The 25,499-nt window shown below is 41.4% G+C and overlaps 2 protein-coding genes across 3 annotated transcripts in view; one reads left to right on the plus strand and one right to left on the minus strand.

Annotated features, from left to right (window-relative positions):
* The window catches only part of GPR39 (G protein-coupled receptor 39), a 79,125-nt gene extending 70,027 nt beyond the window's left edge, over positions 1-9,098 (plus strand). The window contains exon 2 of the mRNA XM_027636629.1: positions 8,575-9,098. Coding sequence (XP_027492430.1) covers positions 8,575-9,098 — 524 coding nt within the window. The remainder of the gene's footprint in view (positions 1-8,574) is intronic.
* Positions 6,270-25,278, minus strand: LYPD1 (LY6/PLAUR domain containing 1). Of its 2 annotated transcripts, XR_003526619.1 has the most exons (4): positions 24,877-25,278; positions 23,621-23,758; positions 7,600-9,712; positions 6,270-7,507 (listed from the first exon to the last, which is right to left on the minus strand). XR_003526619.1 is itself a non-coding variant. In XM_027637158.1 (3 exons), exons 1-3 carry the CDS (start codon positions 24,926-24,928, stop codon positions 9,477-9,479), a joined length of 426 nt encoding a protein of 141 aa, XP_027492959.1. In that variant the 5' UTR covers positions 24,929-25,278; the 3' UTR covers positions 6,270-9,476. The 2 variants fall into 2 exon arrangements, 1 of the variants encoding a protein (XP_027492959.1); XM_027637158.1 differs by having other exon boundaries at positions 6,270-9,712.
* Between the last annotated feature and the right edge of the window lie 221 nt (positions 25,279-25,499).

Here is a 25,499-nt window from a genome sequence, read left to right on the forward strand (position 1 = left end):
ACATTTATGTCCTCACTAATTATGTTCTGCATATCTGTGTTCCCCTGACAACTTCTGGTGCCTCTGGTATCGCTCTACCTAATGGCTGTGGGCTGTTAAGTGATGGTGCAAAGCAAAAATAGCTTATTCTGAATAACAATGCTTGCCATTGCTTGTGGAGAAGTGTGTGATGGGAACCCTGGAAGTTGTTATGTTTTAGTGCTGCAAAGTCAGAAAAAATTTTACTGTAGTGCCCTGTAAGTCCCAACTGGGTGGATCAACGATACACACACTTGAAACTTTGGTTCAGCTACCTGTAAATCTCTCATAATCTTCTCATTTCATGGCAGTATTTATGTTTCTCAACACAATAATATGCTGCTATCAGTTGTAGAGGACCAAAATACAATAAAGAGAAGCATAATCGCTCTGCAAGGAAGCACAGGTATTCTTGTGGGCAGGTTCTTTCAGCATTAAAGGCCAGGTTGGTGGAAACACAAAATTGGCCTCACCCTTTGCCACTGAGTCACTGGCGGGACATTGCTGTGCTGCGTCCAGCCTACAGCGGCTCTTTGTTGCCAGTCAAGAGAAGAAATGTGTGTGGCAGAGCAGGGAGGATAGGATCTGAACTGAGCAAACCATTGGGTGATGCTGGGATTTCAACCAGAGAGATATATTGTGGGTGTGCTGTTGTGCTTTTATGACATTGGTTTGTCCCAGTGATACAACACTGGGCCAAAAACCTCTTTGGTCTCATGGCATCCTTAAGGGTATCTGAGGGGGGGAGAGTGGAATCTAATCCAAGCAAGAAGATGTACACTTTGGATTCTGCTAACATCTGCTGGGCCTTAGTGATGATTTACATTGGCACATAGTCACCTGTGAAATGAAGTGTCAAAAGCAGCAGCAGGTGATTTTCTGATGTCATGGGGCCAAATACTTGCATGAAATTCTTCTTCATACACCTGACAACTCCAGTTATCTCTGGGAGCTTTTAAAAAGGAAAAAAAAAGCACCCTGTGTTGTCACTGACCCACATTTGAACGCACTGCTGTTTTGAGCAGAGAATGCCACTTATGGGAAGAATTCGTGCATGGCTTTAGCATTTGGGATTTAGGAAGAATGTTGATGGTGGCTTCAGTTGGAAAAAGATGACTTTATGTGCAGCAGAACAGCAATATATATATTACAACCTTGTAGGTTTGGTTCATTTATTGCACCGAGACGCAGCTTGTTTTTTCTCAGTGCCTTTCATTTATTGCTCCACTTCATGGGACAGCACTGTCCTGTCACTCAAGCATGCTCGCTAATGAGATGTGGCCTTGCTGTACAGCACCCTTGGGGCTGGGAGGAGCATAATGAACATGAGATGGACCCAAATCCCCCTGAAGGCCATGGGAATTGCTGGTCCATTGGTTTTTTGCTGGAAGCTGTTGACAGGATTGGATGTACATGGAGCTGGTTTTCAACCATTTGTCCCAGGCCATATGCTTAATGCTTCCAGCAGTATTTATAATGATAACTAGTTTGTTACTGGCTTCTGTTCAGTTTAAACCCATTCTGAGAAGGGCTGTGGGGTGTTTGCCAGAGCCTCTCTGTGAACATTTGGAGATTTGCCTACTTGTGTTGGTGATGAAAATTTTGTCTCCCTACCTCCTTTGCCCCTGGTTTCCCTGCAGTACCAGCACAGGCAGGAGCAGGGGCTGGATTTTACCTCAGTTTTGCTTTGCTAGTGGTACCCCTGTATATGGTCTGTAGGTGAGGTGGCTCCACAGCAAAGGCAGGAAGTTGCTGATGTGCAGCCATGAGGAAACTCCTGTTCTCTGAGGAGGATGCAAACAGCAGCCAGCCCAGATCCAGTGTCAGAGCTCAAAAGGAGCCTGCAGATCTCCCAGTGTTTACAAAAACTGAAGGAGAAATCACTGGGAGACAGACATTGGCCATATCTTCTCTTTTCTTCTCCCTGTGGTTACTGCCTGAGTAGGGCTAGTTTACTATTGCTTCCCTCCCTTACAGAGAAGCATTTTTGAAAGGCAAATATATGATTCTGAAAGTTGAGGATAAAAGGAATGGAGTGGCTGAATAATTTGAGTTTATACAAAATGTATGTAGCAGTGCATGTATTGACTTGTTTCAGTGAATAACAAAATTTATTGTCCCTTGAACTAAATATTGACATGGAGAAAGCAATATCAATATTTATCTCTCGGGTTAATACATTTTAGATTCGCCTCAACATACATCAATATGTGCTTATTATTATTATAATGTTTGTCCTTCAGCAAAAGAAACTTGCATGTGGTTGAGAGGGAAAAGGGAGAAGTTTATATTAGTATTCTTTTCCCGTTTAAATCTTCATCAGAAGTTTATCCTGCCCATGGAGCCCAGCACAGCCCTCATTCAAGCAAAACCCTCACTAATGGTTTTGACACTCTGTGCACTGAATACAGATCAAGCAACAGAGTTTTGGGAAATGTGAAAATACCTCCAGTCAACTATGGGCACCAAAACCACCACTTCTGTTTCATAGGCTGGTTGTGTGGTGGTACTTCCTGTAATGACTGTAACCCAGAACAAGTTCCTTCACAGCCCACAGAAAGAGAGGTGCAGCACAGAGGATGGGACACAATGGACAAGGTTTAGATCCCAAGATCCAGCTGTGAATCTCTGCCTATGAAAGGATGCTGCTAGGCTGAATGGGGGGACACATACAGATCTGTTGGGAACCTTTGGTAAGCTTATCTCATGCCTGCATGTTGTGTGGCATTCTGTCTCTGTGTGCCAGCTGGAACTGGATTTGTGGGCTCTCTGATACTGTAGGGAGCACAGTCCTGTTGGGGCCTTTTGCATTTGTGTGTGGGCAAGCAGAGTGTGGCCACTTCACGGTGTCTGAAGGATTATTCCTCTAATCTGTCCCATTGCCTTTTTATCCTAATTCTAGATCTTAGAGAACAAGACAGAGGTTTCCTTGACAGATGATCAGGACAGACTGCACTAAAAGGATGCTGGCATGATAGCACTGAATGTTACAAGACTAATTTGGGATATACAGAGGCCTTTTAGCGCATGAGTTATGTTACAGGGACCCTTTTACATGCAGATACCTGCTCTGGCAGGTAGGCAGAAACACTGCAAGTTCCACAGAAGCCTTGAACAGACACACTATTGCTCAGTGGTTCTTGCTTTTAAACCACTTGACCTTAAACAAAAGGGAGAGATGGGGTAGGCAATGACCAGACTGGGAGCAGTAGCAAAAGGTGTGTTCCCCTCTTCCACTCTCTGTACACCCTTCTGCTGATCAACAGCTCATTGCTGTTGGTCAGAGACAAAGAGGGGTTTGAGTCACTTGATCTGGACAGTGGTTGAACATCAGATACTCACAGGAGCTGTTAAAAGCTGCAAGGTTGGACCTGAAATCCTACACAGCTGCTAACAGACCAGGGAAAATGCTCCAAACTCTTACCTGTCAGAAGAAGAACCAGTAGGAGATCCTTGACTCTGGAGAACAGAGCAGATAGTCCCTCCTTGAGATGCTCCAGCTTTCCTCAGTTTAGCACTCTGAGCAGCCTGCACTGCCAAGCAGTGCAGCAGCCATTCGGTATCATTCTGCTCATCATTTCTTTGCTGCACTTAAAAGTCAGACTTGCAGCAATGAAAGTAACAGCTGTTTGTAAACTGACATTTCAATGACAATTGTCAGGAGACAATAAGCATATGGCAGCTGACTCCTCACATGCAGAGAACTGCAGCAGCGGGGACACAGAGCAGCTGCAGATGCTGGAAGACAGCACTGCATTGATCTGCAGTTGGGAAGGTCATCTCAGTGACTGAAGACTGCATTTTGTGGCTTGACTCTTCTTAGAGACTATAAAGGCAATAAATTACTGCCTTATATCTTTATTTCTAATAAAAACCAAGATTTTTGTCCTGGTTAAAATAATAAATGTAACACAAATACAGGCCAAAATCCCATCTCCTGGAGGTAACCTTCTTAATTAGTACTAGAGTCTTTGCTTTTTTTGCTCTTCCAAATTAGTAGTGGCTGATATTAAGACCACCAAGAGCCTGATTAGCTAGAAGGTATCCTTGCTCATGTTTTCAAAGCCATTTGTAGCAGAATCCAATAGGGACCAAGTGATTTCCTCATGATTAGTATTGTTTTAGAATGATAAACTTAATACTGAGGGGTGGTCTCAGTCTTTTCCTCTTTCGGGAGCCATGCCTGTGATGCACTGTTGGAACACTTTGTGATGGAGGCACAGAGCACGTTATGCCTTTGTGTGTAGTTGGGCCAAATACGCAAATGAGAAGCGAGCACTAAAAAAAGTCTCCCTCTGAACCAACTGCATCGCTGCCTGAACTTGACTCACAGCTCAGTAACCATATGCTTATATTCCACTGACAATTGCCATTTAAATGTCAGTTTACAAGCAGATGTTGAGAACCAGGCTTTGTGTCATTAATTAAATCACAGAGATGCAAAGTTTGAGGTCTAACACTGCTTTGGGGTAATTACAAGAGCAGCAGAGTCCAGCAGACCTCGATGCACCAGGGCAGTCAGGGTTAAGTGTCACAGGCAAAGGAGTGCGTACCTGAGGTCACTGCAACCACTGCCTCTGTTAATGGGCTGTAGCAGCCAAAGAAACCTGTTTTGATGTTGTTTGGTGACAATTGTAATGTTGTAGACAATTTCAGGTTTCGTGGGATGGCTGGCAGTAGCCAAGATAGAGACAAAACACTGGATTATAAAAGAAGTCAGATTTAAGTGGTCAGGTGCAGAAAAAAAAAGACAAAAACCTATTTAATAGAAGAACAAGGAAAACCTAGAAGGGTGGAGAAGGAAGCCCTCTCTACTCTACCAGACACAAGCATGCATTTAAAATCCTTCCCAATAAAGTTCATAATGAATTTAATTCAGTCTCCTATGGCCCAGAGGAATGTTCTGAGTAATAAAAAAGTATTGCTAAGGGACAGATGACTGCCAAACTCCTATTCTCTGCCAGCAATGCATATTTATATTATTGGCACTTAAACGCTACGTTTATTTTACTACATAAATGATCCTTTGTCACATATTAAGAATTAATACTCTGAGATTGACTTTTGGGAAGTTAGAATAATGATTCCTAAATTTAAAGCATTGTTAAATTTGCATGCTTTATTTTTAGAGGTTTGGGGTGGGTTTTTACTTGAATGTGGTCATTCCTATTTTGAGTAAACTATTTTATGGCTGGTTTATGGTTTAGCTCTTTAAATTGGTTTTAGTCAAGGGTCTTTTCATGTCTTGGTTTCTTTTGGTTGTTACCTTGAAATACCTACAACAATGTTAAATGAATTGTAAGCTCCCACCCTTACTTGAAGGTTGAGATGTACTCACAGTCAATAAACAACACAAGGGCTCCTGGCTTCTATTGGCATTGTCTAATGCACTTCTGATGATTAAACCAGAATGATTCAAATGTGTGTTGGACATTTCAAGCACCAGTAATGGAGGTTGCAGAACCACAGCGTTACTTTGTTTAGAAACATCATTATTCCGTGGGAGATAATCTCTTCTTTCATCAAGTGTGGTGCTTCAGTGCAGTAGTCAGGAAAATGGGGGGGAAAAAAGCCCCAGAGCTACTAATTTTTTTCCCTTTAATATAGAGTGGAAGGCAAAGTTGGATATGAAATGAAATGTGAAGAATAATTCCTAGCAGGTGACAGGCTCAAGCAAGAATGCATCAGTACTGGTGTAAGATGCAGTCTGGTTTGCATTCAAGCTGATTAAGACTGTTTAAGCACCTTTAGCACATTACAGTACAACACAAGCTCCCGGAGCCTCTGTCCAAGTTCGGACTGCTGGCGGCAGCAGCAATGAACATAGAGCCTTCCTGAGGTGCGCTTCTGATGTGCTTCAGTTTACTCCATACTGCCATGTCAGGTGTGAACAGTGGAGAAAATATTGTGAGTCACTCAGCATGTTTATTTACATGGTGCACCTCCTTTGAATCAACAAGCCTGTTTTCAAAGTGTAAAAATGGACAATTAGTCATCCCTGGAAAACAACTGTTTTGCAGACATCTCCTCCCATCCCCCAAAAGACTGACATCATCACACTGTGCAAGGGCACAAGCAGCTAATTTTTCACCTGCTGTAAACCCTACCAAATATTCAGTTTTTCAGAACAAAAGTGTCTGAAGAATATAACATGGCATCTTAAGCACTTGGCAGTTTGAATTAAAAAGAAAGGTCAATGGCAAAGAATTCAGATACAAGCAAAAAATCAGACATCTCAGAGACTGCGGTTGAGCTTTAAAACTGAATGTACTCATTGTTTGTTCACAGTTTTTTTCACAGCAGCATTCATAATTTAGGAAACTATTAATCAGCATGATGAAGTACCCTGTTTCTAACCAAGAACAACAACAACAACAACAAAAATGACACAGCATATTTTCATTTCCCTTGAAAGAGATCATCTGGCAAAATTTGACAAGAAGTCTGCAGATGTGGGTTTGTGAACTTGGCATTTAAGTTGCACCAGAAAAAAAGCCCCATGGGAGCAGCAGAATCCTTTTGCTGCCTTTTTATAAGGCCCATCACAAGTCATTGCTCAGGGGGCATTATTTTCTGTTTGTCTGTGCCAAGACTGCTACCCCATATTTATTATGCTGACAGCAGGGAAAAAGCATTGAAGGCTACAAAATTTGCAGGACTAATACAAAATTCAGATCAACCTTTGACAGAGACACAATAGGTACTGAAAAGTGTGAGGCAAGGCAGCAGGGGAAGAGCAAGCAAAGGGGCAGGGAGGGGGTTGTGTGGAAATGAGAGTAAAGAAACAGTGGCTGAGGGAAGTTCTCATAGGCAAAGAATAGAAAATGGCAAAAGTAACACATTTACCACTGGCCTGCCAACAACAGCCCTTTGGGGCTCTTAATCCAGTGTTGTAGTTTAAGATGCACTCCTGCCCCGTCCCACCAAAGTTATTGTACCATTAAGTGATTACAGAAGCAAGGGATCAAAAGGAAAACTTTTATTGGGTAGCTCATTCAGGGAGATAATGAATTTGTTGAAATAATTATTGCTTTCATTAGCAAAATATTTTTTTAAAGGCGTTTCATACCTTTTCTTTGCTTGGGAGTGGTGGTGGAGAGAACTTAGGACATACTCTGATGAGGCTCTGGTAGTTTCAAAGTTGTGAAAAATCTTTCTTCTCTTTTCTATCTCCCTTCCCTGCTACATTCATATCTTCCCACTAGAGAAGTATCATTTTCCTGGCTTCAAAAGTCAGTGTGTGCTATTTCAGAACGGCATTCCAACACTGACCTGTTCAGTGGGGGCAATCTGACTCAGTCTAGACGAGTAAGAATTAAAATGCTTCTGTGCTGCTGTTGAGAGCAGAGGTCAGACATTGGATGAGATTAGCAATGTAACACAAGTCTGTGCAAGTAAGAACTATCCCATCAGTTCTGTGTGCCTGCAACAGGGAAGAAGCCAGCCTGCACCTTCTGCTCCCTCCAAGTGTTCCTGTAAGGCACATTTCCTGCAAAGAGAAAAACAAAGTGGGGACATTAAACAGGTGGCTGCATTGTGTGCCAGTAGTGGGGGTGCAGTGAGAGGAATTACTTTGTGTACCTGGTATCTCCTGCAAGGTGTCAGGATTTCCAGTACTGACACACACCAGCAGTGAGGATGCCATCGAGGATCCAGGTTTCTTGTCGCTGCTCCATCTCCTGCCTGGGAAGAGCCGCCTCAAGTCACTGATATGTTTCTGCAGGGCTGCTGCTCTGACGATGGCACCACCACTGCACGCTACTGAACACCGCTCCACACAGGCAGAACTTTTAGACACCCAGCACTTCAGTCACCCTCTTTTTAATGCCATTAGTGATGCAGCAACATGTATTTATATTTACATATAAATACAAAATGGTCTGATATCACATTTTTAAGCATAATTTATAATCTGAAACTGCTTACACTTTCATGACTAGGTTTAGGTTTTTCTCATTTACATTCATCATTTAATTCCACTGGAATTTGATTTTTAAGAAAGCCCAACATATCTTAATTACCATAAAAAGATCCATACATATTTTACTTAAAAATAGCTTCTGTAAGAGGAAATCTACCAAAATAACACGAAATATATTATTATGCATACATTTTCTTTTTTGTAAAGTACAAACAAGAATCTGATCTCTTCTGGGTATTGCCTGATCTAATATGGCTATAAGTTCTATTTATTTTGTTTGTTTTTCAAAGTAAAGGGAAAGACATAAGAAATGTAAGACCAAAAACCAAAATAAAATACATTCTTTTCAAAGATACAGATGATCAGAGAATGAACACTTTGAAAACTAAAAAATGACAACAGGTACAAAGAAACACTACCCAAGCACTATGTGGCCTTTTGTCAGAGCATGTGTTGCAATGACCTTGTAACAGTTATTAAAAATAACAAACAAAAAAGTGCTACCGGCAGAAAAAGCTGTCAAGCAAACACTGAAAAATTGGTACTATTTCCTAACAAGTAAGTGCAGAACTGATAGTATTTTATGTGTTTTCCTCCATGTATGCACACCTCTTTCTTCCTCTTCCTGCTCGCAGGGTTGATCATTGCCACTCTGGCGATATGCTGGATGCCAAACCAGGTGAGAAGGATCATGGCAGCTGCTAAACCGAAGCAGGACTGGACTGTCCTCTACTTCAGAGCGTACATCACACTCCTTCCCATCGCCGACACCTTCTTCTACCTCAGCTCGGTGGTGAACCCCCTCCTGTACAACATCTCCTCGCAGCAGTTCCGCAGTGTGTTCCTGCAGATCCTGCGCTGCCGCCTGACCATCCAACACGCCAACAGGGAGAAGTTCCTCAGAGCCAACCAGAGCTCCAGAGCGCAGAGCAGCCGGTCCCTACGCCCGCTGCTCTTCATGTCGTCGAGGCGCAATTCTTCCACCAAGGGCAACACCAAAGTTTTCCTAAGCACCTTCCAGAAAGAGCCCACGCCTGACTGCAGTCCACAGAAGCCAGGTCCTGAATCACCAGAGCCCAGCCTGGAAGCAGTGTCCCTCAAGACTAGCTCAGAGCATGGTCCAGATGCACAGAACGGCCTTTGTGAACATCAAGTATGACTTCATAAGGCAAAGTTAATGATTAGCAATGAACTTAAAAAACCACAGAAATTAAAATGACCCAGGAAAGTGACTACATCTCAAAAGGAATAACACAGATGGGTTTGTTTCCAGTTATGCAAAAAGAGCAGGAGTTCTGTATCCTGCTGGGATTTTTAAGCACACACTGGAAATTCAATCTGCTAACTGAACTCATTAGCTGCCAAAAATATCAGCCCCTCTCTCCACACAACCACTGAACTTCCCTCGCTGTTGACAGGGATTTGGAAACAAACAGAAAATAATTGCAGTGTCTTTGAAGAAAGGAGGAGACAGAACAAACTGTGTCAGGGCAAAAAAAAAAACAACAAACAACAAACCACCAAACTTGCTTGAAGTTTAGCAATACAAAAACAACAGAGTAAATTTAAGAAGCAGAACAGTGGTTATCACTTGTGCCCTTGGCACCACAGCAGAATTCCCCCTCTTCTTCGGCCGGGGTCCATTGCAGAGCGGAGTGTTGCAGCAGCTGATGCAAACAGAGTTCACCTTCCCTGGAGAACAGAAGGACTGGTACCCAGCAGAGGCGATCAGACACGCGGCTGAAGACGCGCAGGACTTGCGGTACATGATTCCTGTGACACGAACAAAGGTTACTTAGTTTGATGTGAACATGGTTTTGCTTTACAACAGGGTTCATGCTTGAAAACTGTTGCAAAACCAGTTTACATTCCCAAAACAGTGCTGGTGATTAAGGCAGACACTTCAGTGGTGACATGACCAACAACTCTGCGCTGCAGGAGCAGCACAGTCACTTTGCTTTGGATTTCTCTAGTTTGATTCTGGTTGGAACCAAAAATATTACAGACCTGATTTACATAATGTATATCAAATGATGCATTTTATAACTGGAATTTTTCATCTTTCAGAATAAACTGTCTGAATAACTATAACTGAAATGCAATTACTGAGAAAATTAGTTTTGTTTCTATTGCTGAACAAGTCTGAGTTAAGGTGTCTAAGTAATTACAGCCTTCTATGCTGTTAATTTGTCTTTTGAGTGTTTTTTTTTCCTTTTCTTGTTCCTTCACCACACACAGACAAGTAACCAAGAGTAAAAGGAGAACGAATATCAGCAAAACTTTCATCCTCTCCCCTTCCTCTTTTAATTTTTTTTTAAAGAAAAACTATAAGTACTCTTCCAGGTAATCTCAGTTCTTGCTTGTCTTTGAAGTTTAATAACCTCAACAACAAAAATTTCCATTTCTATAGGAACGTCTTGTCTGAGTTGAAAGTCTTCCCTTTTTTAATGTAATTTAAATTAATTTTAATTAATAATCTAATTTATAATTTCTCAAATTGTTTTTAACTGAAAAAATACATTCTAATGTACACAGCTGTTATTTTAACATGGTTTTTAAAGGCTTTAAAATACACAGTTGTGTTTTCTCAAGCTGCAGTGGAAAATGGTTATGGCAGTTCCACCACTCATTACTCTAATATTCTCCTGCAACTGATACAGTAGAAATTGTGTCTTAGAAAAATAGACACATAACAGAAATAGATAATGGAGGTTTGCTCATATTGCCTTGCAGTTACAAGGAGAGGTAAATATTTCCAAGAATAAAAATCACTGTTCTTTTTGAACATGGGATTCTCAAAAAACTGGTGGGTTTTTTTTTCCTCCTGAAGAGCATGGGAACAGGATTCTCTTGAAGAATGGTGCTTCTCCATCCTGTATCATAGTCCCAGAATGTTTTCAAACCCACAATGATGGAGACATTTTTTTGGAGGGAGTGAAGCAGGAATATGATCCATAGGTACCGAACATGCCATACCTGCAGGTACCTGTTCAGTCCCCAGGGACTTTGGAAACAAACACTACAGCACCTTCATGATCCAGTAGATACCTCTGCAGTGACAATGGGCACTGCACTACTGAAGGCTGCGGGTAGAACACTGTTTGTTTGGGTTGTGCTCAGAAAGAAGGATTTCCTGTCTTCAGAAACTTTTAATTAAAGCAATTCTTTTATACTGTCACAACACTGCTGCCATCCCAACAATGCAGGAGTTTCCTTATTTTGTGTTCTCCCTCTGCAAATCTCAACCCTGAAACATGTTTTGAGGCTATCTATCTTGTTAAACTTATGAAGAGAAGCCCTCAAGTGAGTGTTAAATCTTCCTCTGTCTCCAGTGAGCTTCAATCAATCAACACAGCAGGTAGAACCTTTTCTCGAGAAGGAAGAGGAGCTACAGGCTGTTCTCGCTGTAACAGCAAAGGCACACAGATCAAGCAGCACTGCAGTAATCTTTATTACTACAGTTTGCAAAAAGAAGGGAGCTCTGTCTCTGTTGACAAACCACTGTTGTCAAGAAGCCTCAACAGTGCTGCCACTGGTTGGCTTTATAATACCGAAATCTCAGCTGATGTTCCCCACAAGGACTTGTGTACTTTTCCACGTTCCTCCTGCAGTATTCCCAGAGCCAAGGCATATATGACCCTTCCCATGTCTACAATTAACTTTTTTCCTTCCCCCTTCCTCTTGAGAAAGTAATCCTGTATTCAGCGAAACTAGGCACAGACTGTCCTCTGTTCCCTAATCCCACATCTCCCCATCACATATTATTTCTCTGTAACTACAGCCACCTATCATTCCTCAGTCTTCCATATCAACAACAGTGAATTTGACTTTCCCCTCAAAGACCAAGCCTCCAAAAAGCTTTTGACACTGGCATATTTCCTATTCCTGTCATTTTGTAGATCACTCTCTTCCTGCCATTTCCTTTTCACAGGTTTCCTGCAAAGTCCTGTTCACAATTTGAACCCATAAGTGATTTATTAGTTTGGGTCCCTGAAATATCACACTTTGCACTTCTTCCATAGATTAGGAGATTAGAATTGTTCAGAGCTGTGAACAATTAGATGATGCCCTCTGAAGCATGGTTTTCACCAGGCAACTCCAGGAAACCTCTACTCCAAAAAAATCAAAGTCCTGCAGCTTAACTCCATGTGTTTACAACAGCTCTGTTCTCCAGGATCAATTCCACAGAACAATCCTGAGCGTCTTTTGAAGTCAAAACACAGTATTCCTGTACAGGCTGAAATTTTACTTCTCAAAGTTTCATGAACAGATGAACCGTGTTCACATCCAAACAGAGAGAATAATCTAACTAATAGCAAAAAAATTGTAATGCTTCTCCTGTGGCTTTTCTGCAAATGTCTTACAAGAGGAAATTCCAGTCCCAAATGACTGCTTATCCCCATTCCCAGCTCTAATCTGAATTCTAACATGATTTTTTACATAAATAAAAAAGTTAGCATTTTTATCAGCTTTTCAATAGCTCCTTGGCTAATGACATGCCCTTTCATCCAAAATTTTGTCTTTAAGTACTAATAGATTCTTTTGATCTTACAAATCAGCTGCTATCACACTAAGTGCTTTTTTAAGAAGCATCAGGTATGAAACAAACTTCATCAGCATAGAAAGGCTCTGCTGTTTCTCTTGTTCTGCAATATCCTTACAGCAAGTTACAAATGCAAACAGACAGAGGTTGATGGAAAAAAGAGATAATGTTAGCACTACAGGAGTGACATTTTTAAAACAATTGAGCTGTGAACTTCACTTATTCTTAAACCTTGTTCCTATCATATAGTGATTCCAGGTTAATTGTGGTAGGATATAAATTAGTATAACTGACTTCTGTGGTTTGATGGCAGGGACACAATCTCCTTGCTCCAGCAAACAGGTTAATGGACCCCAGTAACTGCAGTTCACCCCAAGTTCAGATGGGACAGCAGCATCCTTTCTGGATTATATCTAGAGATGTCTCCTCAAACTCCTCCTTTACAGTGGCTTATTGTACTGCTGAACCATTCCAAAATGATTCCCGAGATCTTCCAGAATCATTTGCCACCAGCAGGTTGAACTGCAGACAGTTCTTCAAAGTGGTTATCTGCCTCGTAAGACTCATACCACAGACATAACTGCTAATTACCAGGTATTCCTGCTTGAACAATCAGCTTGATACATTCATTAATATATCACCCAGAAAAATAATTGCAAATCTTTCTGGAAGCTTTTCTTCTATCTCAGATTGTTCTGAGTAGCTGGTGAGGAGACTACGTTTTACACTCTGCTTTTGCCAGGATGGGGTCATTCCCAGCTATCTACCTTCAACAACTAGTACACAATTTACATTTACTACTCATTTAGTATATTTACTGCCCAATCTCTTGATGGATTAGCCCTGAGTAATTTTTCCCTTTTCATGGATTCAGCAGCCCCCCAACAGCATTGTGGTTATGCATATATGCAGGCACTATAATGGTATTTTACTGTGAAGTACCCACTACTGACAAATTGATTTTCCTTCATTTTCACTTCAAGGTTTGTGGGGGTGGCCAAGGATGTAGTTCAAGTACAAGTAGTTTTAAGAAGAGAGGGAAGTACACAGAACTAGAACAGCTGTGTGATAACACGCTAATATTCTACACCCTCTCCTGTCACCAAGTACCTACTACAACTACATTTGTTTTCAAGGTTTTTTTTAAAGCAGCTTTGGGCTTAAATTTGACATTGAGAATTTATTCCTAGACTAAGCAATTTGCCTATTGTTACATCTCTCTCTGCCCCACAAGTGATCATATATTTAGACAGTGTCAAGGCCCAAACTACTATTTCTGCCTTATTCCAGTGAAGTGATGGATGTAAATCTTAAGGTTTTTCTATAGTTTCTGCTTGCAATATTGATTTTCTCACCTACATCCAGTCTAGTCCTGTGTGTCTGCACCTTGGCACTGTTTTGGCCATTTTCAAATGCATTCTGTCTTGATAGCAACAAACAATTCAAGCTACAATTTATTCAAATCCAAAAGTGAGTGTTCTTCCATCTACCCTGTCTGCAGAGCCCAGTACATTTCTCTTGAATAACAGCTTAACTTGTTACTAGGACAACCAAAAAAGGTGACATCACACCTACTTCTTACACTATGTGTATGTAGAAGGCACCAGAAGATCCAAGTTTTTTCTCTTACTGATTGAAAAGGATCTTATAAGGCACCTCTAATTCTTCTGTTCTAGCAGGTACAGGCAAAAAAGAGGCAGTGTAAGCATTAATCTCCAACTTTTAAGAGCCAACCATACCCCAAGCAGTATGCAAGTTCAGTTTGCACCTGTACTCCCAAGACCGTCCTTCAGCAAAATATGCAGAGGGTCTCTGAAGCCAAAATAGGCAACTAGGATATCACCTCCGAGACCAGTGACCTGATTTCTAACAAAACAGTCACTTTCCCATTCCCATGACCCCACTACTCTGAAGCTGCTTTCTGCAATGGCACAGCTCAGCAGGAAATTGCAGCCCTCTGCTTCACCCCAGATCAGTCTATGGCCTCATGGCCACTAAACTCTTCTCTCTAAGCTTGACTCAGTCAAGTAGACAATGTCCTTTGCCCAACACAAACTTTTCCAAGTGTGACAACCCACTCCACACCAAATGCTCTCTACCTTATGGGCTATGACTGACACTCCTCATTTTTAAAGAAAGCTTTTTCTACACCATTATGTACATATCCAGCTTCAAAGGCACACATAAGGTAAGTCTGTTCCACAAACACTGCTTTAGCAAAATCTCCTCCACATACTCTGAGTAGATCTGCAACATCAAATATTTTGGAGCATAATAAGTAGTCTGTGACCAACTAGGGCCCAGCAATGAGGCCTCCTTGAACAGTCACAAACCATCTTTTCAAGACTGGACTGTGTGCTGGAGGCAAACACAGAGCTGTAACTTCAGGCACGTAGAAAAGTTCTGTATCTTAAGGTAAGTTACTGAAAAAGCTAACAAGGCAGATAAGACAAGTTTGAGGTGTGCCTTTAGAACTTTGGCAGAATTTCCACTCAACTTTAAATTTGGTATTTAAAACCTTGCCCATCTTCTCCAAGCAAGCAGCGGAAAACTGGCCAACAGTGGACAATTCATATTGTAGCACACACAACCCATGAGAAGCCCCCAAAATTTGTCCTATCTCTCACGTTAGCATATTTCATGTTTTCATGACTTGTGTGTGACCTGTTTTGGGTGTTCTCTTAATGTTGTTTCTCATAAAGACAAGTCAAAGGCTGTGTTTATGAACCAATATTCCCTTTATTTTCATATCCTGAGTGGTTCCAACCATCTTATATCACTGAAACCTTCAATTTTCTGATTTCGTGAATCTGCAAGTTTTCCTTCTTATTGTGCATAGACAATGTCTGCTCTGCCTATCCATGTTTGCTTTGTGATTTAATAATATGTCTCATCCTTTATTTTTTTGCCCTAAACTGTCACTTTTTTACCCTGCACTCGAGTGAAATGCATCACCCAGTAGGAGTTACAAAAGCTCTTTTGTGACGTTTGCGAAAACCTGAGAACTTATACTAGTGCAACAACATGTAAACATCCCTTTCTGAGGAACATAATATAAATGTGACTATTTCTGGATTTTACTGTATCAGTAATGCTCAAAATTAGGTTCAGACAAATAGGTTTGTAAATTATATTTTTTAGTTTCCATATTAGGCTTTATGCCTATCATACAGAGACAGACTCCAAAGTTCCTATCGTGATTTGCAGTTTTCTAGAAAAAGTGCTTATAAATATTTTATCTAATAAAGTCCTAAATATCTTAGAAGGTGACTGAATGTTGAAAAGCAATCAATCATTTTTTTGACACTGTGCTTCCCCAAACAATTGCCATTTTAGTCAGACGATGTTTTTATTGGTATAAAAGATAAATTAAGATTCCTCCACACATAGCCTTTCATCTATGACTGTAAATGCATTGTTAAAAAAAAACCAAAACAAAGAGTTTGAGTGTAAAGTATAACCATATCCAACTATGTCCTCTGTGTTTCATTTTACAGTAACTCTTCCTATCCTTGTGAACTCCAGAGAGAAAGTTGAGGAGAAAAGGGGTTTAAATAATTTGCACCTTGCCAAAATTTTATAATGAAATTTACTAGTTCCCTTATAAACAGCTAATACCAGCTAATTAAATACTGTAAGCTACCACAGTCAGTCTTTTCCAGATGAAAAAAAAAAAAAAAAGGCACTGAAATTATGTGACTTGAAATCTATTGCAAAGCTACGTCAAGCACTTCCTGATTTTTAATCTTGTGTCTTAGGACTGCAGCTATTTCATCCTGATCCTCCTTTGATGCATTCAGTAGACAAGATAAAAGCATATTCACGTCATTAGGCTCTTGCAGAGTATACAATTCTGTAAAAGAAAAATAAAACAAAACAGAAAGAACCCACATCCCACCAGACTCTACCTGGTTGAATTAGCATATTCTCATCACAATTTTCTATGAAAACTTAATATCGTCACAAATCCTCCACACATTTAGCACTTTTTAAAAGCTGCACTTCTTTTTCAGGAACTAACAGGAAGCTTTTGACAATGAAAGGCTGGCCTTTTAACTCTCCTTCTGACCCTCACTGACATGACACTTCGCAGAAATTAAATCAGCTCAGAAGAAAGCTGGACAATTGTTGACTGACAGAGGACAAGGGTTTAGATTACCATGATATCTCTTTGTAAGTCATGCCTTCTAATTCTGGTACTGGAAATATGACACAAACCAGTGTTGTTAATAACAGAAAACAGCACAAAGTAGTCTTTGTCACTGCTTGCAGCATCACAAAGCTGAAGCAAAGCATTAAAATGCTTAAAAATGCATAGGCTGAGAAAGTTAAGTACAGCAGCTAATGGTGGTACTGTCAAATATTTTTTAAAGCCATGGGAGGCTACAAATGAGAGGTCAAAGCTCAAATTTCACCTGCATATCAAATTCCTTTGTTTCCTACTGCCCTTATTAATTTCTCTGCTCACTAATGCGGACTTACAGTCAGGCACTAAAACATACAATCTTCCCAATAAAAGAGGCTCACAGCCTTCCATCATCTCCTCTTTCCTGATACAAAGGTATCGAGATCTAAATGTCCTTGGGTATCAAGATCCAAATATACTTGATCTTCTAGAAAGAGAGGTAAACTTAGACTCAATTTTCAGAATCCCATATAACCATTTTCCTTGGCAATCCTTGTTTGCTGAAATGAAGCAATAGCCCTTATGTCTTTACAAATGTTAAAATGCTATACCCTTGCAATAAGTCTCATAAATAATTTTACACATGAATAGTCTTGCTGCATCCTTGATTAGTGCCTTTACCAATTTCAGTGGAATGCCTCATATGTTGACACTTGCACACCAGAACTTTGGAAATTCATTCCCCCTTTATATATTTAGCTATTTTCATGCTTACAGTTTTACAGCCTGTTCAACTTAAGAATAGGATTTGCCTGGGTTTTATATAACTTTTTCCACTTTCAAATATTTAATGGTAATTTGGCAAGACCGGTTTCATCAAGTTTTCCAAAAAATATCCAGACTATGATGGAAAAACAGAAATAAAACCATTTTGGGTTAATTAGAACTCATTTGCCAATGTTTTGATAAGGTCACTGGGAGCTAAGACAAGTGATAGGGTGAGGCCACAAGAAGGTTTGGAAAAACAGACTGCATGTAAAATACAATAGGAAATCTCAAAGGGGTTTAAGAGACACCCAGTTGTGGGCACTGTATCATCACAAAATTAATTTGTATACCTTTTATACAAGCTTGAGGAAAAAAATAACATAAAAAGCTATTGTCCATGTCCTGTGAAAAATGAAATTCACTGGACCAGATACCACATCTTCCTTAAAATAATACAGACTTCATCACTTCTGCACTTGCATTTTTGTCATGACTTGAAAGTCATAAACTGCTTGAACTTAACTCCACTGTAGCTTTTCTGTACTGAAAGGAAGCCAGAACAGCAACCTACTACCTACTGTCCATAATTCCTCCTTAGCTGACACACTTAGGTCAGCTTGTTGCATAAGTGGCTGTGAGTTTTCTGAGCAACCCAAAGATTTGAAGAAATTTACAATAAGCAAACGGCTTTGGCATCTGAAAAAAAGTCTTTCTGAATGGTGATAGATTCACAGCTCCAAGTTTTCAGCATACAGTGCAAATTACCCACATACGAAGTAAGTCTCTTAAAATTCAGTATCAAAAGTGAACTGCTTATTTCCAACATTGGTTACTATGTCTTCATTTCACTGGGCATCTGGTAGCACGAGACATGATGTCCCATGCAACATTTTTATTTATTTTTTTTTTACATTGTCAGTAAAGATTTATTATATTATGCTTTACTTTGAATAAAAATAATTCAGAAGTTCTTTTATGTTGATACACTTTGAACAACAGAGAGCATAGAAGAAAACAAAACAAAAAAATCCAGCAGTAGCTCAGTGGATGTTTCTTACTGTTTTAAATGGATACAGGGGATTGAGCTACTACCTATAAAACTTTAATGCCTGAAGAGATTCTGAAGACATTAAACTTTGTTCGCTGTTTTAATCATTTTGTCAATGAAAGTACACCAGAGCACAATTTCCCCTTGATACCAGTATGCAATTAGTACTAGTACTAATGGATGCTATACATGAACAGAAAAAAGTATGTGCTATACAAAAAAAGGAAGTGCTTATGTAATCCTTAACATCCACACACAAAGCAACTCAATCATGGCATGAACACAGTGCAACAAAACTGAGTATTAATCACAGGCAGGGAAATTACCATAGGCCAACTCATCACTCAACATAGACACTGATAACACAAACAACTGGAAAGCAAATACTGAAAAGAATTCAAAGAAATAGATAAAATAAAATTATAATTCAATCCTGAGATCATGATCTTGCTCATGCTGTTCCCATGCACTACTTTTAAGCACACAATTACCGCAGTTGCTTTAATTACACTGCAGGATTACATCCTATGTAAATATATTAAAAGGACCATTGTACACCAAACAAATAAGAAAAGTTTCTTGTTGCAGATTAATAGAAATAACAAGGTTGTTTCCAAATTTGCTTGCAAAGAAAAATTCCTGACATTTTAAAGTATCAGTCTTGCTACCATAGTTCATTTTTTTTTTTTTAATCTTACAAAAGCAAAAGTTAGTAAAAGTACATTCATAACTACATTAGAACACAAGGTTCCAAAACACTGGAACACAATTGTTCCAAACATGCACATGGGCAGGTTTACTTACAGAGAATTCCAAGAAATTTAGACTGGCTACCTCTCTGGGCTGATTGTCTCATCCTTCCTGCTTTATTTCTCTCTGATGTATTCACATTGCAAGTTGCATTTTGCCTTAAGTAGGTTTTAGATCAGCCTTTAAACTCTGATAGCTCTTTCCCTCAGTAAAAGGCAAATGGTAATAATAATTACCATTATCAGTGTGTTTTCTATGATATATGTATAAAAGCATATACATATTATATCCTCATCTACACATCACCAAGATGTTTCATCTGATCCCAATATACTGCGGGATTTATTTGTTCCTACATATATTCTAAAAGTGAAGGAACACTGACACTTGTAAATTAAAAATCCATAGGAAGGAGAGAGGCAAGTGGGAGCAGGAAATCTGCCATCGGTATTTCCACAAAGTATCTGCAAATGGAATTATTGTAAGAACTTTGATCCTTTGTCAAACATTTAAGCTACACAGTTTTCAAACATCCGCTTATTCACTTGAAGAATGCGCTAGAAACTTATCCTTTACAATTAGTTTCTGAGACATGAGAAAATTACATGGTATCATCTTGAGTGCCACTTTCCATTCTGATCATTCCTCCCCCTGAAGGAAAGATTTTTTTAAGATTTAATTAAAATATTAGTTTGTAAGATTCTGTATCACAGGTAAAATACTGTCTTGTCCTGTATCTCCCACTGGAACAGTATGTTGACATAAACATAAAACTTCTTCTAGCAAAGTTTTTAAATACAACTCAGCTCAAAGTGAGAAAATTTTATCATTTACTTGACGAAGTCTCCTGTTCTGTGCACTCACAGATCCCCAAAGTGAAACACAAACTGCCACAGCAAAGTGCACGTCTACAGAGGAGGCAGAATTATACTATTCCACATAATCACTTAATCTGATACATGCTTGTGCATCACTCAATTCTCAATTCACTTTAAACTGTGCAATGAAGCAAATTCCTACCAGATACTACAAACAGCTGAGATAACATGCCTGATGATCTAATCCAAAATATGAGTTACTAACACCTGCATTCTTAGCTGCTCACATCAGAGGCTGCCACAGTAACAGCCACTTTTTAAGCTCTGGGTTAGGAACGTGCCTATGCTGCTATTTCTCACCTGGAGCTGGTTCTCCAGAAATTGAGATGGTGTTCTGAGAGAACACAGTGGCATCTAAAGCACTAACCCTAATTTTAGAGCAACTGAAGGGGAATGGTTTAACTATGATCAGGCATAAGAAACTTTTTGCAACATAAATGGGAAAAGCTGCACAGAGTTGTAGTTCACCACCATGTTGCTTTTACTATGGGGAGTTTAATACAGAAATGAAGCTGAATCACAGAGCTACCATGGCAGAACTCCATGAACACTAACAAATACATAGGAAAAGAGTAACTGGCCACACACTGGGGACTGTATGACACACCACAGCAACCAGCAACCCCCCTGATAGCAAAACACACACACAGATTAATGCATACTGCACAGGAAGGGTAGCTACATCAACTCACACCATGAACTTCATCTCAAAATACTGCATTTAACTTTTAAATAAGGTTTGAGAGAATTTACAACACTTTGCTCACTGACACGACTATATTTTATTAAGGACAAAAATGGGTTAAAATACAAACATTACACTGCTTTGACTGTATCTAGTCAAGAGGAAAAACTCTAATTATGAGATTGTGCTGTCAAATAAATGCAAATTCACATCTTTCATATTCTGGGTTAAAAACTCAAACTCAAGTCTATTCTAAATTAAAATCAATATTTGAAACATTTCAGTTTCTAGTAATAGGCAACAACCAAAAGAATCGAGTTATGAAATGTACTGTTAGGAGTATAATGAATTATTAAATAAAACTTGTGAAAGTAAGGCATTTATATTGCACACATTTAAATATCAATTAGGAAAAAAACCAATAAAGGATGATGAACTAACTCATATCTGTTTTACAACCAATCCTCTCTAAAACTGACTGAGGATAAAAGAGAAACTAAGCTTGCAATGTAAATTTCACTGTTTGAAATAGGTTAAAAATTTCAATTCATTAACTAGCTGAAATTTACAATCTCGAAGCTTAAAATTAATAAGAACTGCATTTATAGAAGTAAATGAAATAGAACAGTGGCACCCGCTATGCACAGCATGATAGTTACCTCCTAAAGAAAAAATCCAAGGATCTGCTCAGAGAAAACACAGAATTGCAGAAACAGAAAAAAAAAACCACCAAGAAGTTTGTTTTAAGAACTCCATATTCCTATATTGCAAACCATTTCTTCATAGGAGTAATGGCAAATTATGCATCAACATGTGTCTAAAATGTATTAAAACTGTTCCAGTTTGTATTTTCAGTGTACCACAGTCATGCTGGCCAGACTGCAGCCTTGCCTGCCAGGCTGAGGAGAGATGCACGACCACCTATCCCACCCTCCTCATGCAGCACACAAGTGGCTGTGAGTGCACATGTGCAAGCTGACTTATCCAGAAGACTTGCACTTCTATCTGCAAGGGGTTTACTCAGCTGAAAACACATTTCTAACACTCACCTGAAGGGAAGATTACAGATATGTTTCTGGAAGTTGATACAGGCTGAGGTTGTATTGAAATAAAAACATGAAGGAATCAGGCAAGGTATTAAAAAACTCCAAACAGCAAACACCAAACACCTGTTAAGAATTAAATGAGGACCGACTGTTTTGTCTATGTCTACAGCCCTCCAAATCACCACAACATCCATTCCAACCTACTGAAGTACTACAGAAGCTGTGGGGTGGAGATAGCAAAGCCTTCAAACAATCATTTAGAGATACTCAGACTTTAAAAGGACCTTGCAAGCCGTAACTATCTCATATCCTCCCTATCCTTTCCAAGTAAACTTGAAATATAATACCCCAGAAAAATACAGCTTGAAAGAGACTAATCTTTCTTCAAACATACAGCTTTTTCTCTATGCTGGAGAGGTTCTAAGTATTTCACAGCAATAGTCACTGTAGATGGTGTTATCCAGGATGAAACACTGTCAGCTACTTTTGATGGGTAACAACAGTTGTTATTATTTATCTAGGATTCATTACATGCTGATCTGAAATGGCCAGCGCACATGGAACTAGCTGACTGATAAGCACTTGGAAGATACTGCTGAGTAGTTTGCTGATGCCAAGAACCATTGTTACTGTTCAAGATGGATGGCTGCACACATTTGTAGGTAGAGAGGCATCCTGCTGTTCCTGAAGGACTTGCTGAGAAAGGACAGGCTATAGCTTGATCTACATTAACAACATAGGAGTTCTTTACATCAGAGAACTCCACGCTCTAAAGCACTGCCCTCAGCTGCAAGATGTGCAATCCCAGAGAGCAGCTTCCCCTTAAATCAAGATTCTGAAGTCCCAACCTGTTCCCTGCTCCCTAAACTACTGCTTGGTGCAGAGGCCATGTCCAGGCTGAGACTCCCCAGTGAGTTACTGTTGGATGCCCATTCTAATGCCCAGTGTCCTGACGGCTGCCTGCAGTCAGAGTAGGAGGGCTGCATGAGCTCCAACTCCCACAAACACACTTCCTTGCCGTTCCCTAATAAAGTTCTTGCCTTCTACTCATGTAGAAAGCTAGAGCAACACTGACAGTTCCCTCTAAATCTCAAATGCCTTCCATGATACTGAATAAAACCCAGTCACTTGTACCACAGCTCAAAAGACAACAGAGGCAAGATGCACAATCACGGCTAGTTTCCTCCTGAACACATTTATCTTCAAATATGAGAACTTAATATTAATTACAGTAAGAGAAAAAAAAATTAGAAAATTGGTATAGCAAAGAAATCCACTTGAGCCCTTCCTCTGACCCCCTCCTCTTCCCTCCATAAACATCCCCAAGTTACTGGGTATTTTTTAAATCCCTCTTTCCCTTTTGTTTGATGGTTTCTTTAATGGATGAAAGAAAAGATGACTATACTTTCCTTCCCTTAAGATGAACCTTCAGAGTATATAAATTGCTTGAGTAAATAAAAGAAAGGAGGGAATTACTAATTTAATGCTTTTCCATCTCTTGGGGGAAAAGCCCATGTAATTAACTGTAATGAGATTAAACTAACTTGTTGTTATTAATTTTTCAATGCTGAAAACTAAATCTGAGACCCATAAGACTGTGCATTAACCAGCTTTATCAACATTTGGCTTGCATCCTTCAGTTTTTACACCAGTTTTGAAGGAAAATTATTAACTTCTTTGAGTTACAAAGTCACTCAGAAGTATTAGAAATTGAATCTGGTCCCTTTAGGTGGGAACGCCAGATTCATCCATAACAGAAGACTGTGAATGGGTGGAACCAAAAGCAACGAATGCTATTCAAAGCAAATAAACAGAATAAAAATTATTAAATTCTTACCAAAACTTTTTTCCATTACTTCTTTCTGACACATATCTTGAACATTCACTGTACAATTCACAATGAACTCTGGAGAAGAGCAGTCATTATTTAGCTGGAACTCCTCACACTGGTAACACTGTATTTGCAAGGCCAAACCTGGAACAGATAACATTTTGTTCAAAATCATACAATGCTTTAGGCTGGAAGAGACCTTGTAGATCATGTCTTTCCAACCCCCTGCCACACGTTGCTTAAAGCCCCATACAACCCAGCATGAGTAGTAGTAATAATATTAAAATAACAATAAAAAAAAAGAACCAACCACAAAACCAAACCAAATAACCAACACGTGCCAGGAATCTTCCTTATCTTTCCCTCTTCGCATTTCGCTGTTCCTAACTACTCCACAGCTCAGCGAAAGTATCCCTTTGACAAAAATAAAGCAAAACAAGCGTGCCGTCCGCTCAGCTGAACACCAAGCGCTACGGGCTCATCACCTGGTGTGATGATGCTCCCTCCGTTCCGCGGGGTGGCCGCTCTGGTGCTGGGGACGCTGCCGCCAGGAGGCGACGGGTACAGACACAGACACGGACACCGGTACCGACACCGGACCGCAGCCGCTGCCCATCGCCCACCAGCTCGCCTCGGGGCTGCCCCTCAGCACAGCAGGTTGAAAACTAACCGCGCCCCGGAGAGAGCAACCTGGCTAACAGATACGCTTCGGCTCTTATCTATGCGACGGGTTTACTTAGCTACTAATTAATTACAAATGATTTAATTACTATTTTTCCGCGCACAATTAGAGCGGTGGAGCATCCTTCACCTCCCCTCCTTTATCATGCAAAACGAGACGCTCCGTGCGGCTCGCCAAACAGCCGCCTCTCCCGGCGTTCCGCCAGCGGTTCCCGCACCCCTCGCCCCGCAGCGGGGACCCGCAGAACCCCGTGGATGCCCTCCGGCGGCGGGACTGAGCCCGCTGGCCGCCGACCCCGCCGCCCAGAGAGGCGTGCGCGGCGCCCGCGGTCAGCAAACGGCATCCTCGGAGTCCCGCACCGGGAGCTGCCTGCGGAGCATCGCCTCGCCCCGCGGGCACTCAGCGCTGGGGACACCGGGCGGGCGGCGAGGGGCTCTCCGCGGGCAGGACAGACCCAGCTCCGTCGAGGGGCTGCGAGGGGACGAAACCTCCCCGCGGCCGCTGCGGGCAGCGACGGGCAGCGACGGGCAGCTCGGGCTGTCCGCCCGCGCCGCCGGGGGAGCGGCGCGGAGCTCCTTACCTGGAGCCAGGCACAATCCCCAGAAAGTTGCAGCGAGGAGGGAAAGCCGCATCCTCCCGTAGCCGCGGCCGCCGGGCTGGCGTGCAGTCGCGAAGGGGCATCAGAAGCAGGGAAGAAGCGGAGACGCCGCGCACTTGTGCCGCTTCCCCGCCGCCTCCGCTGCGGGAGCGGCGCCCCGGGAGCAGGCGGCGGAGCCCGCCCGGCTCCCGCTCTGCCCAGCCCCGCGCCGCGCTCCAGCCTCGCCGGAGTTGAGCGCTGAGACTGAAAGAAACTGTAGGAGAAAGCGAGGGCTGGGGGGCGGCTCCCCCCCTCCCGCCCCCAGCACCATGTGATGCCGGCGGAGCGGGGCGGGGATCCCCACCAGCCGCCCCGCACTTCGCTGGGCGCACTCTGGGGATGGGAAGAGTTCAGCGAGGGAGGTCTCCTCCCTCGCTTCTGCCCCCGCATTGCCAGCTCGGCGTGCGGCTCGCACGGCGCTGCTGGGGGATCCCGCGATCCTCCGCCCGCCGGGGCGGCTCGTTCGCATCCCCCGCCCATCCCTCCCCTCCGGGAGCGGGGCACAGACCCCGCGCGGTGGCTCCGCTCAACCCGGTCCTCTCCGTGTCCCCGCCTGCCCGAAACCC

This window comes from Corapipo altera, unplaced genomic scaffold (assembly GCF_003945725.1).
Source record: "Corapipo altera isolate COAL_440 unplaced genomic scaffold, ASM394572v1 45, whole genome shotgun sequence".
Taxonomy (NCBI): Eukaryota; Metazoa; Chordata; class Aves; order Passeriformes; family Pipridae; genus Corapipo; species Corapipo altera.

Excerpts from the sequence above, each read along its gene's own strand:
- LYPD1 (XM_027637158.1), bottom strand. The coding sequence starts at position 24,928 with ATGCGGCTTTCCCTCCTCGCTGCAACTTTCTGGGGATTGTGCCTGGCT. Across the intron at positions 23,759-24,876 it reads GGGATTGTGCCTGGCTCCAG|GTTTGGCCTTGCAAATACAG; the intron begins GTAAGGAGCTCC and ends TATCTGTTCCAG. Across the intron at positions 9,713-23,620 it reads AGTAATGGAAAAAAGTTTTG|GAATCATGTACCGCAAGTCC; the intron begins GTAAGAATTTAA and ends TTCGTGTCACAG.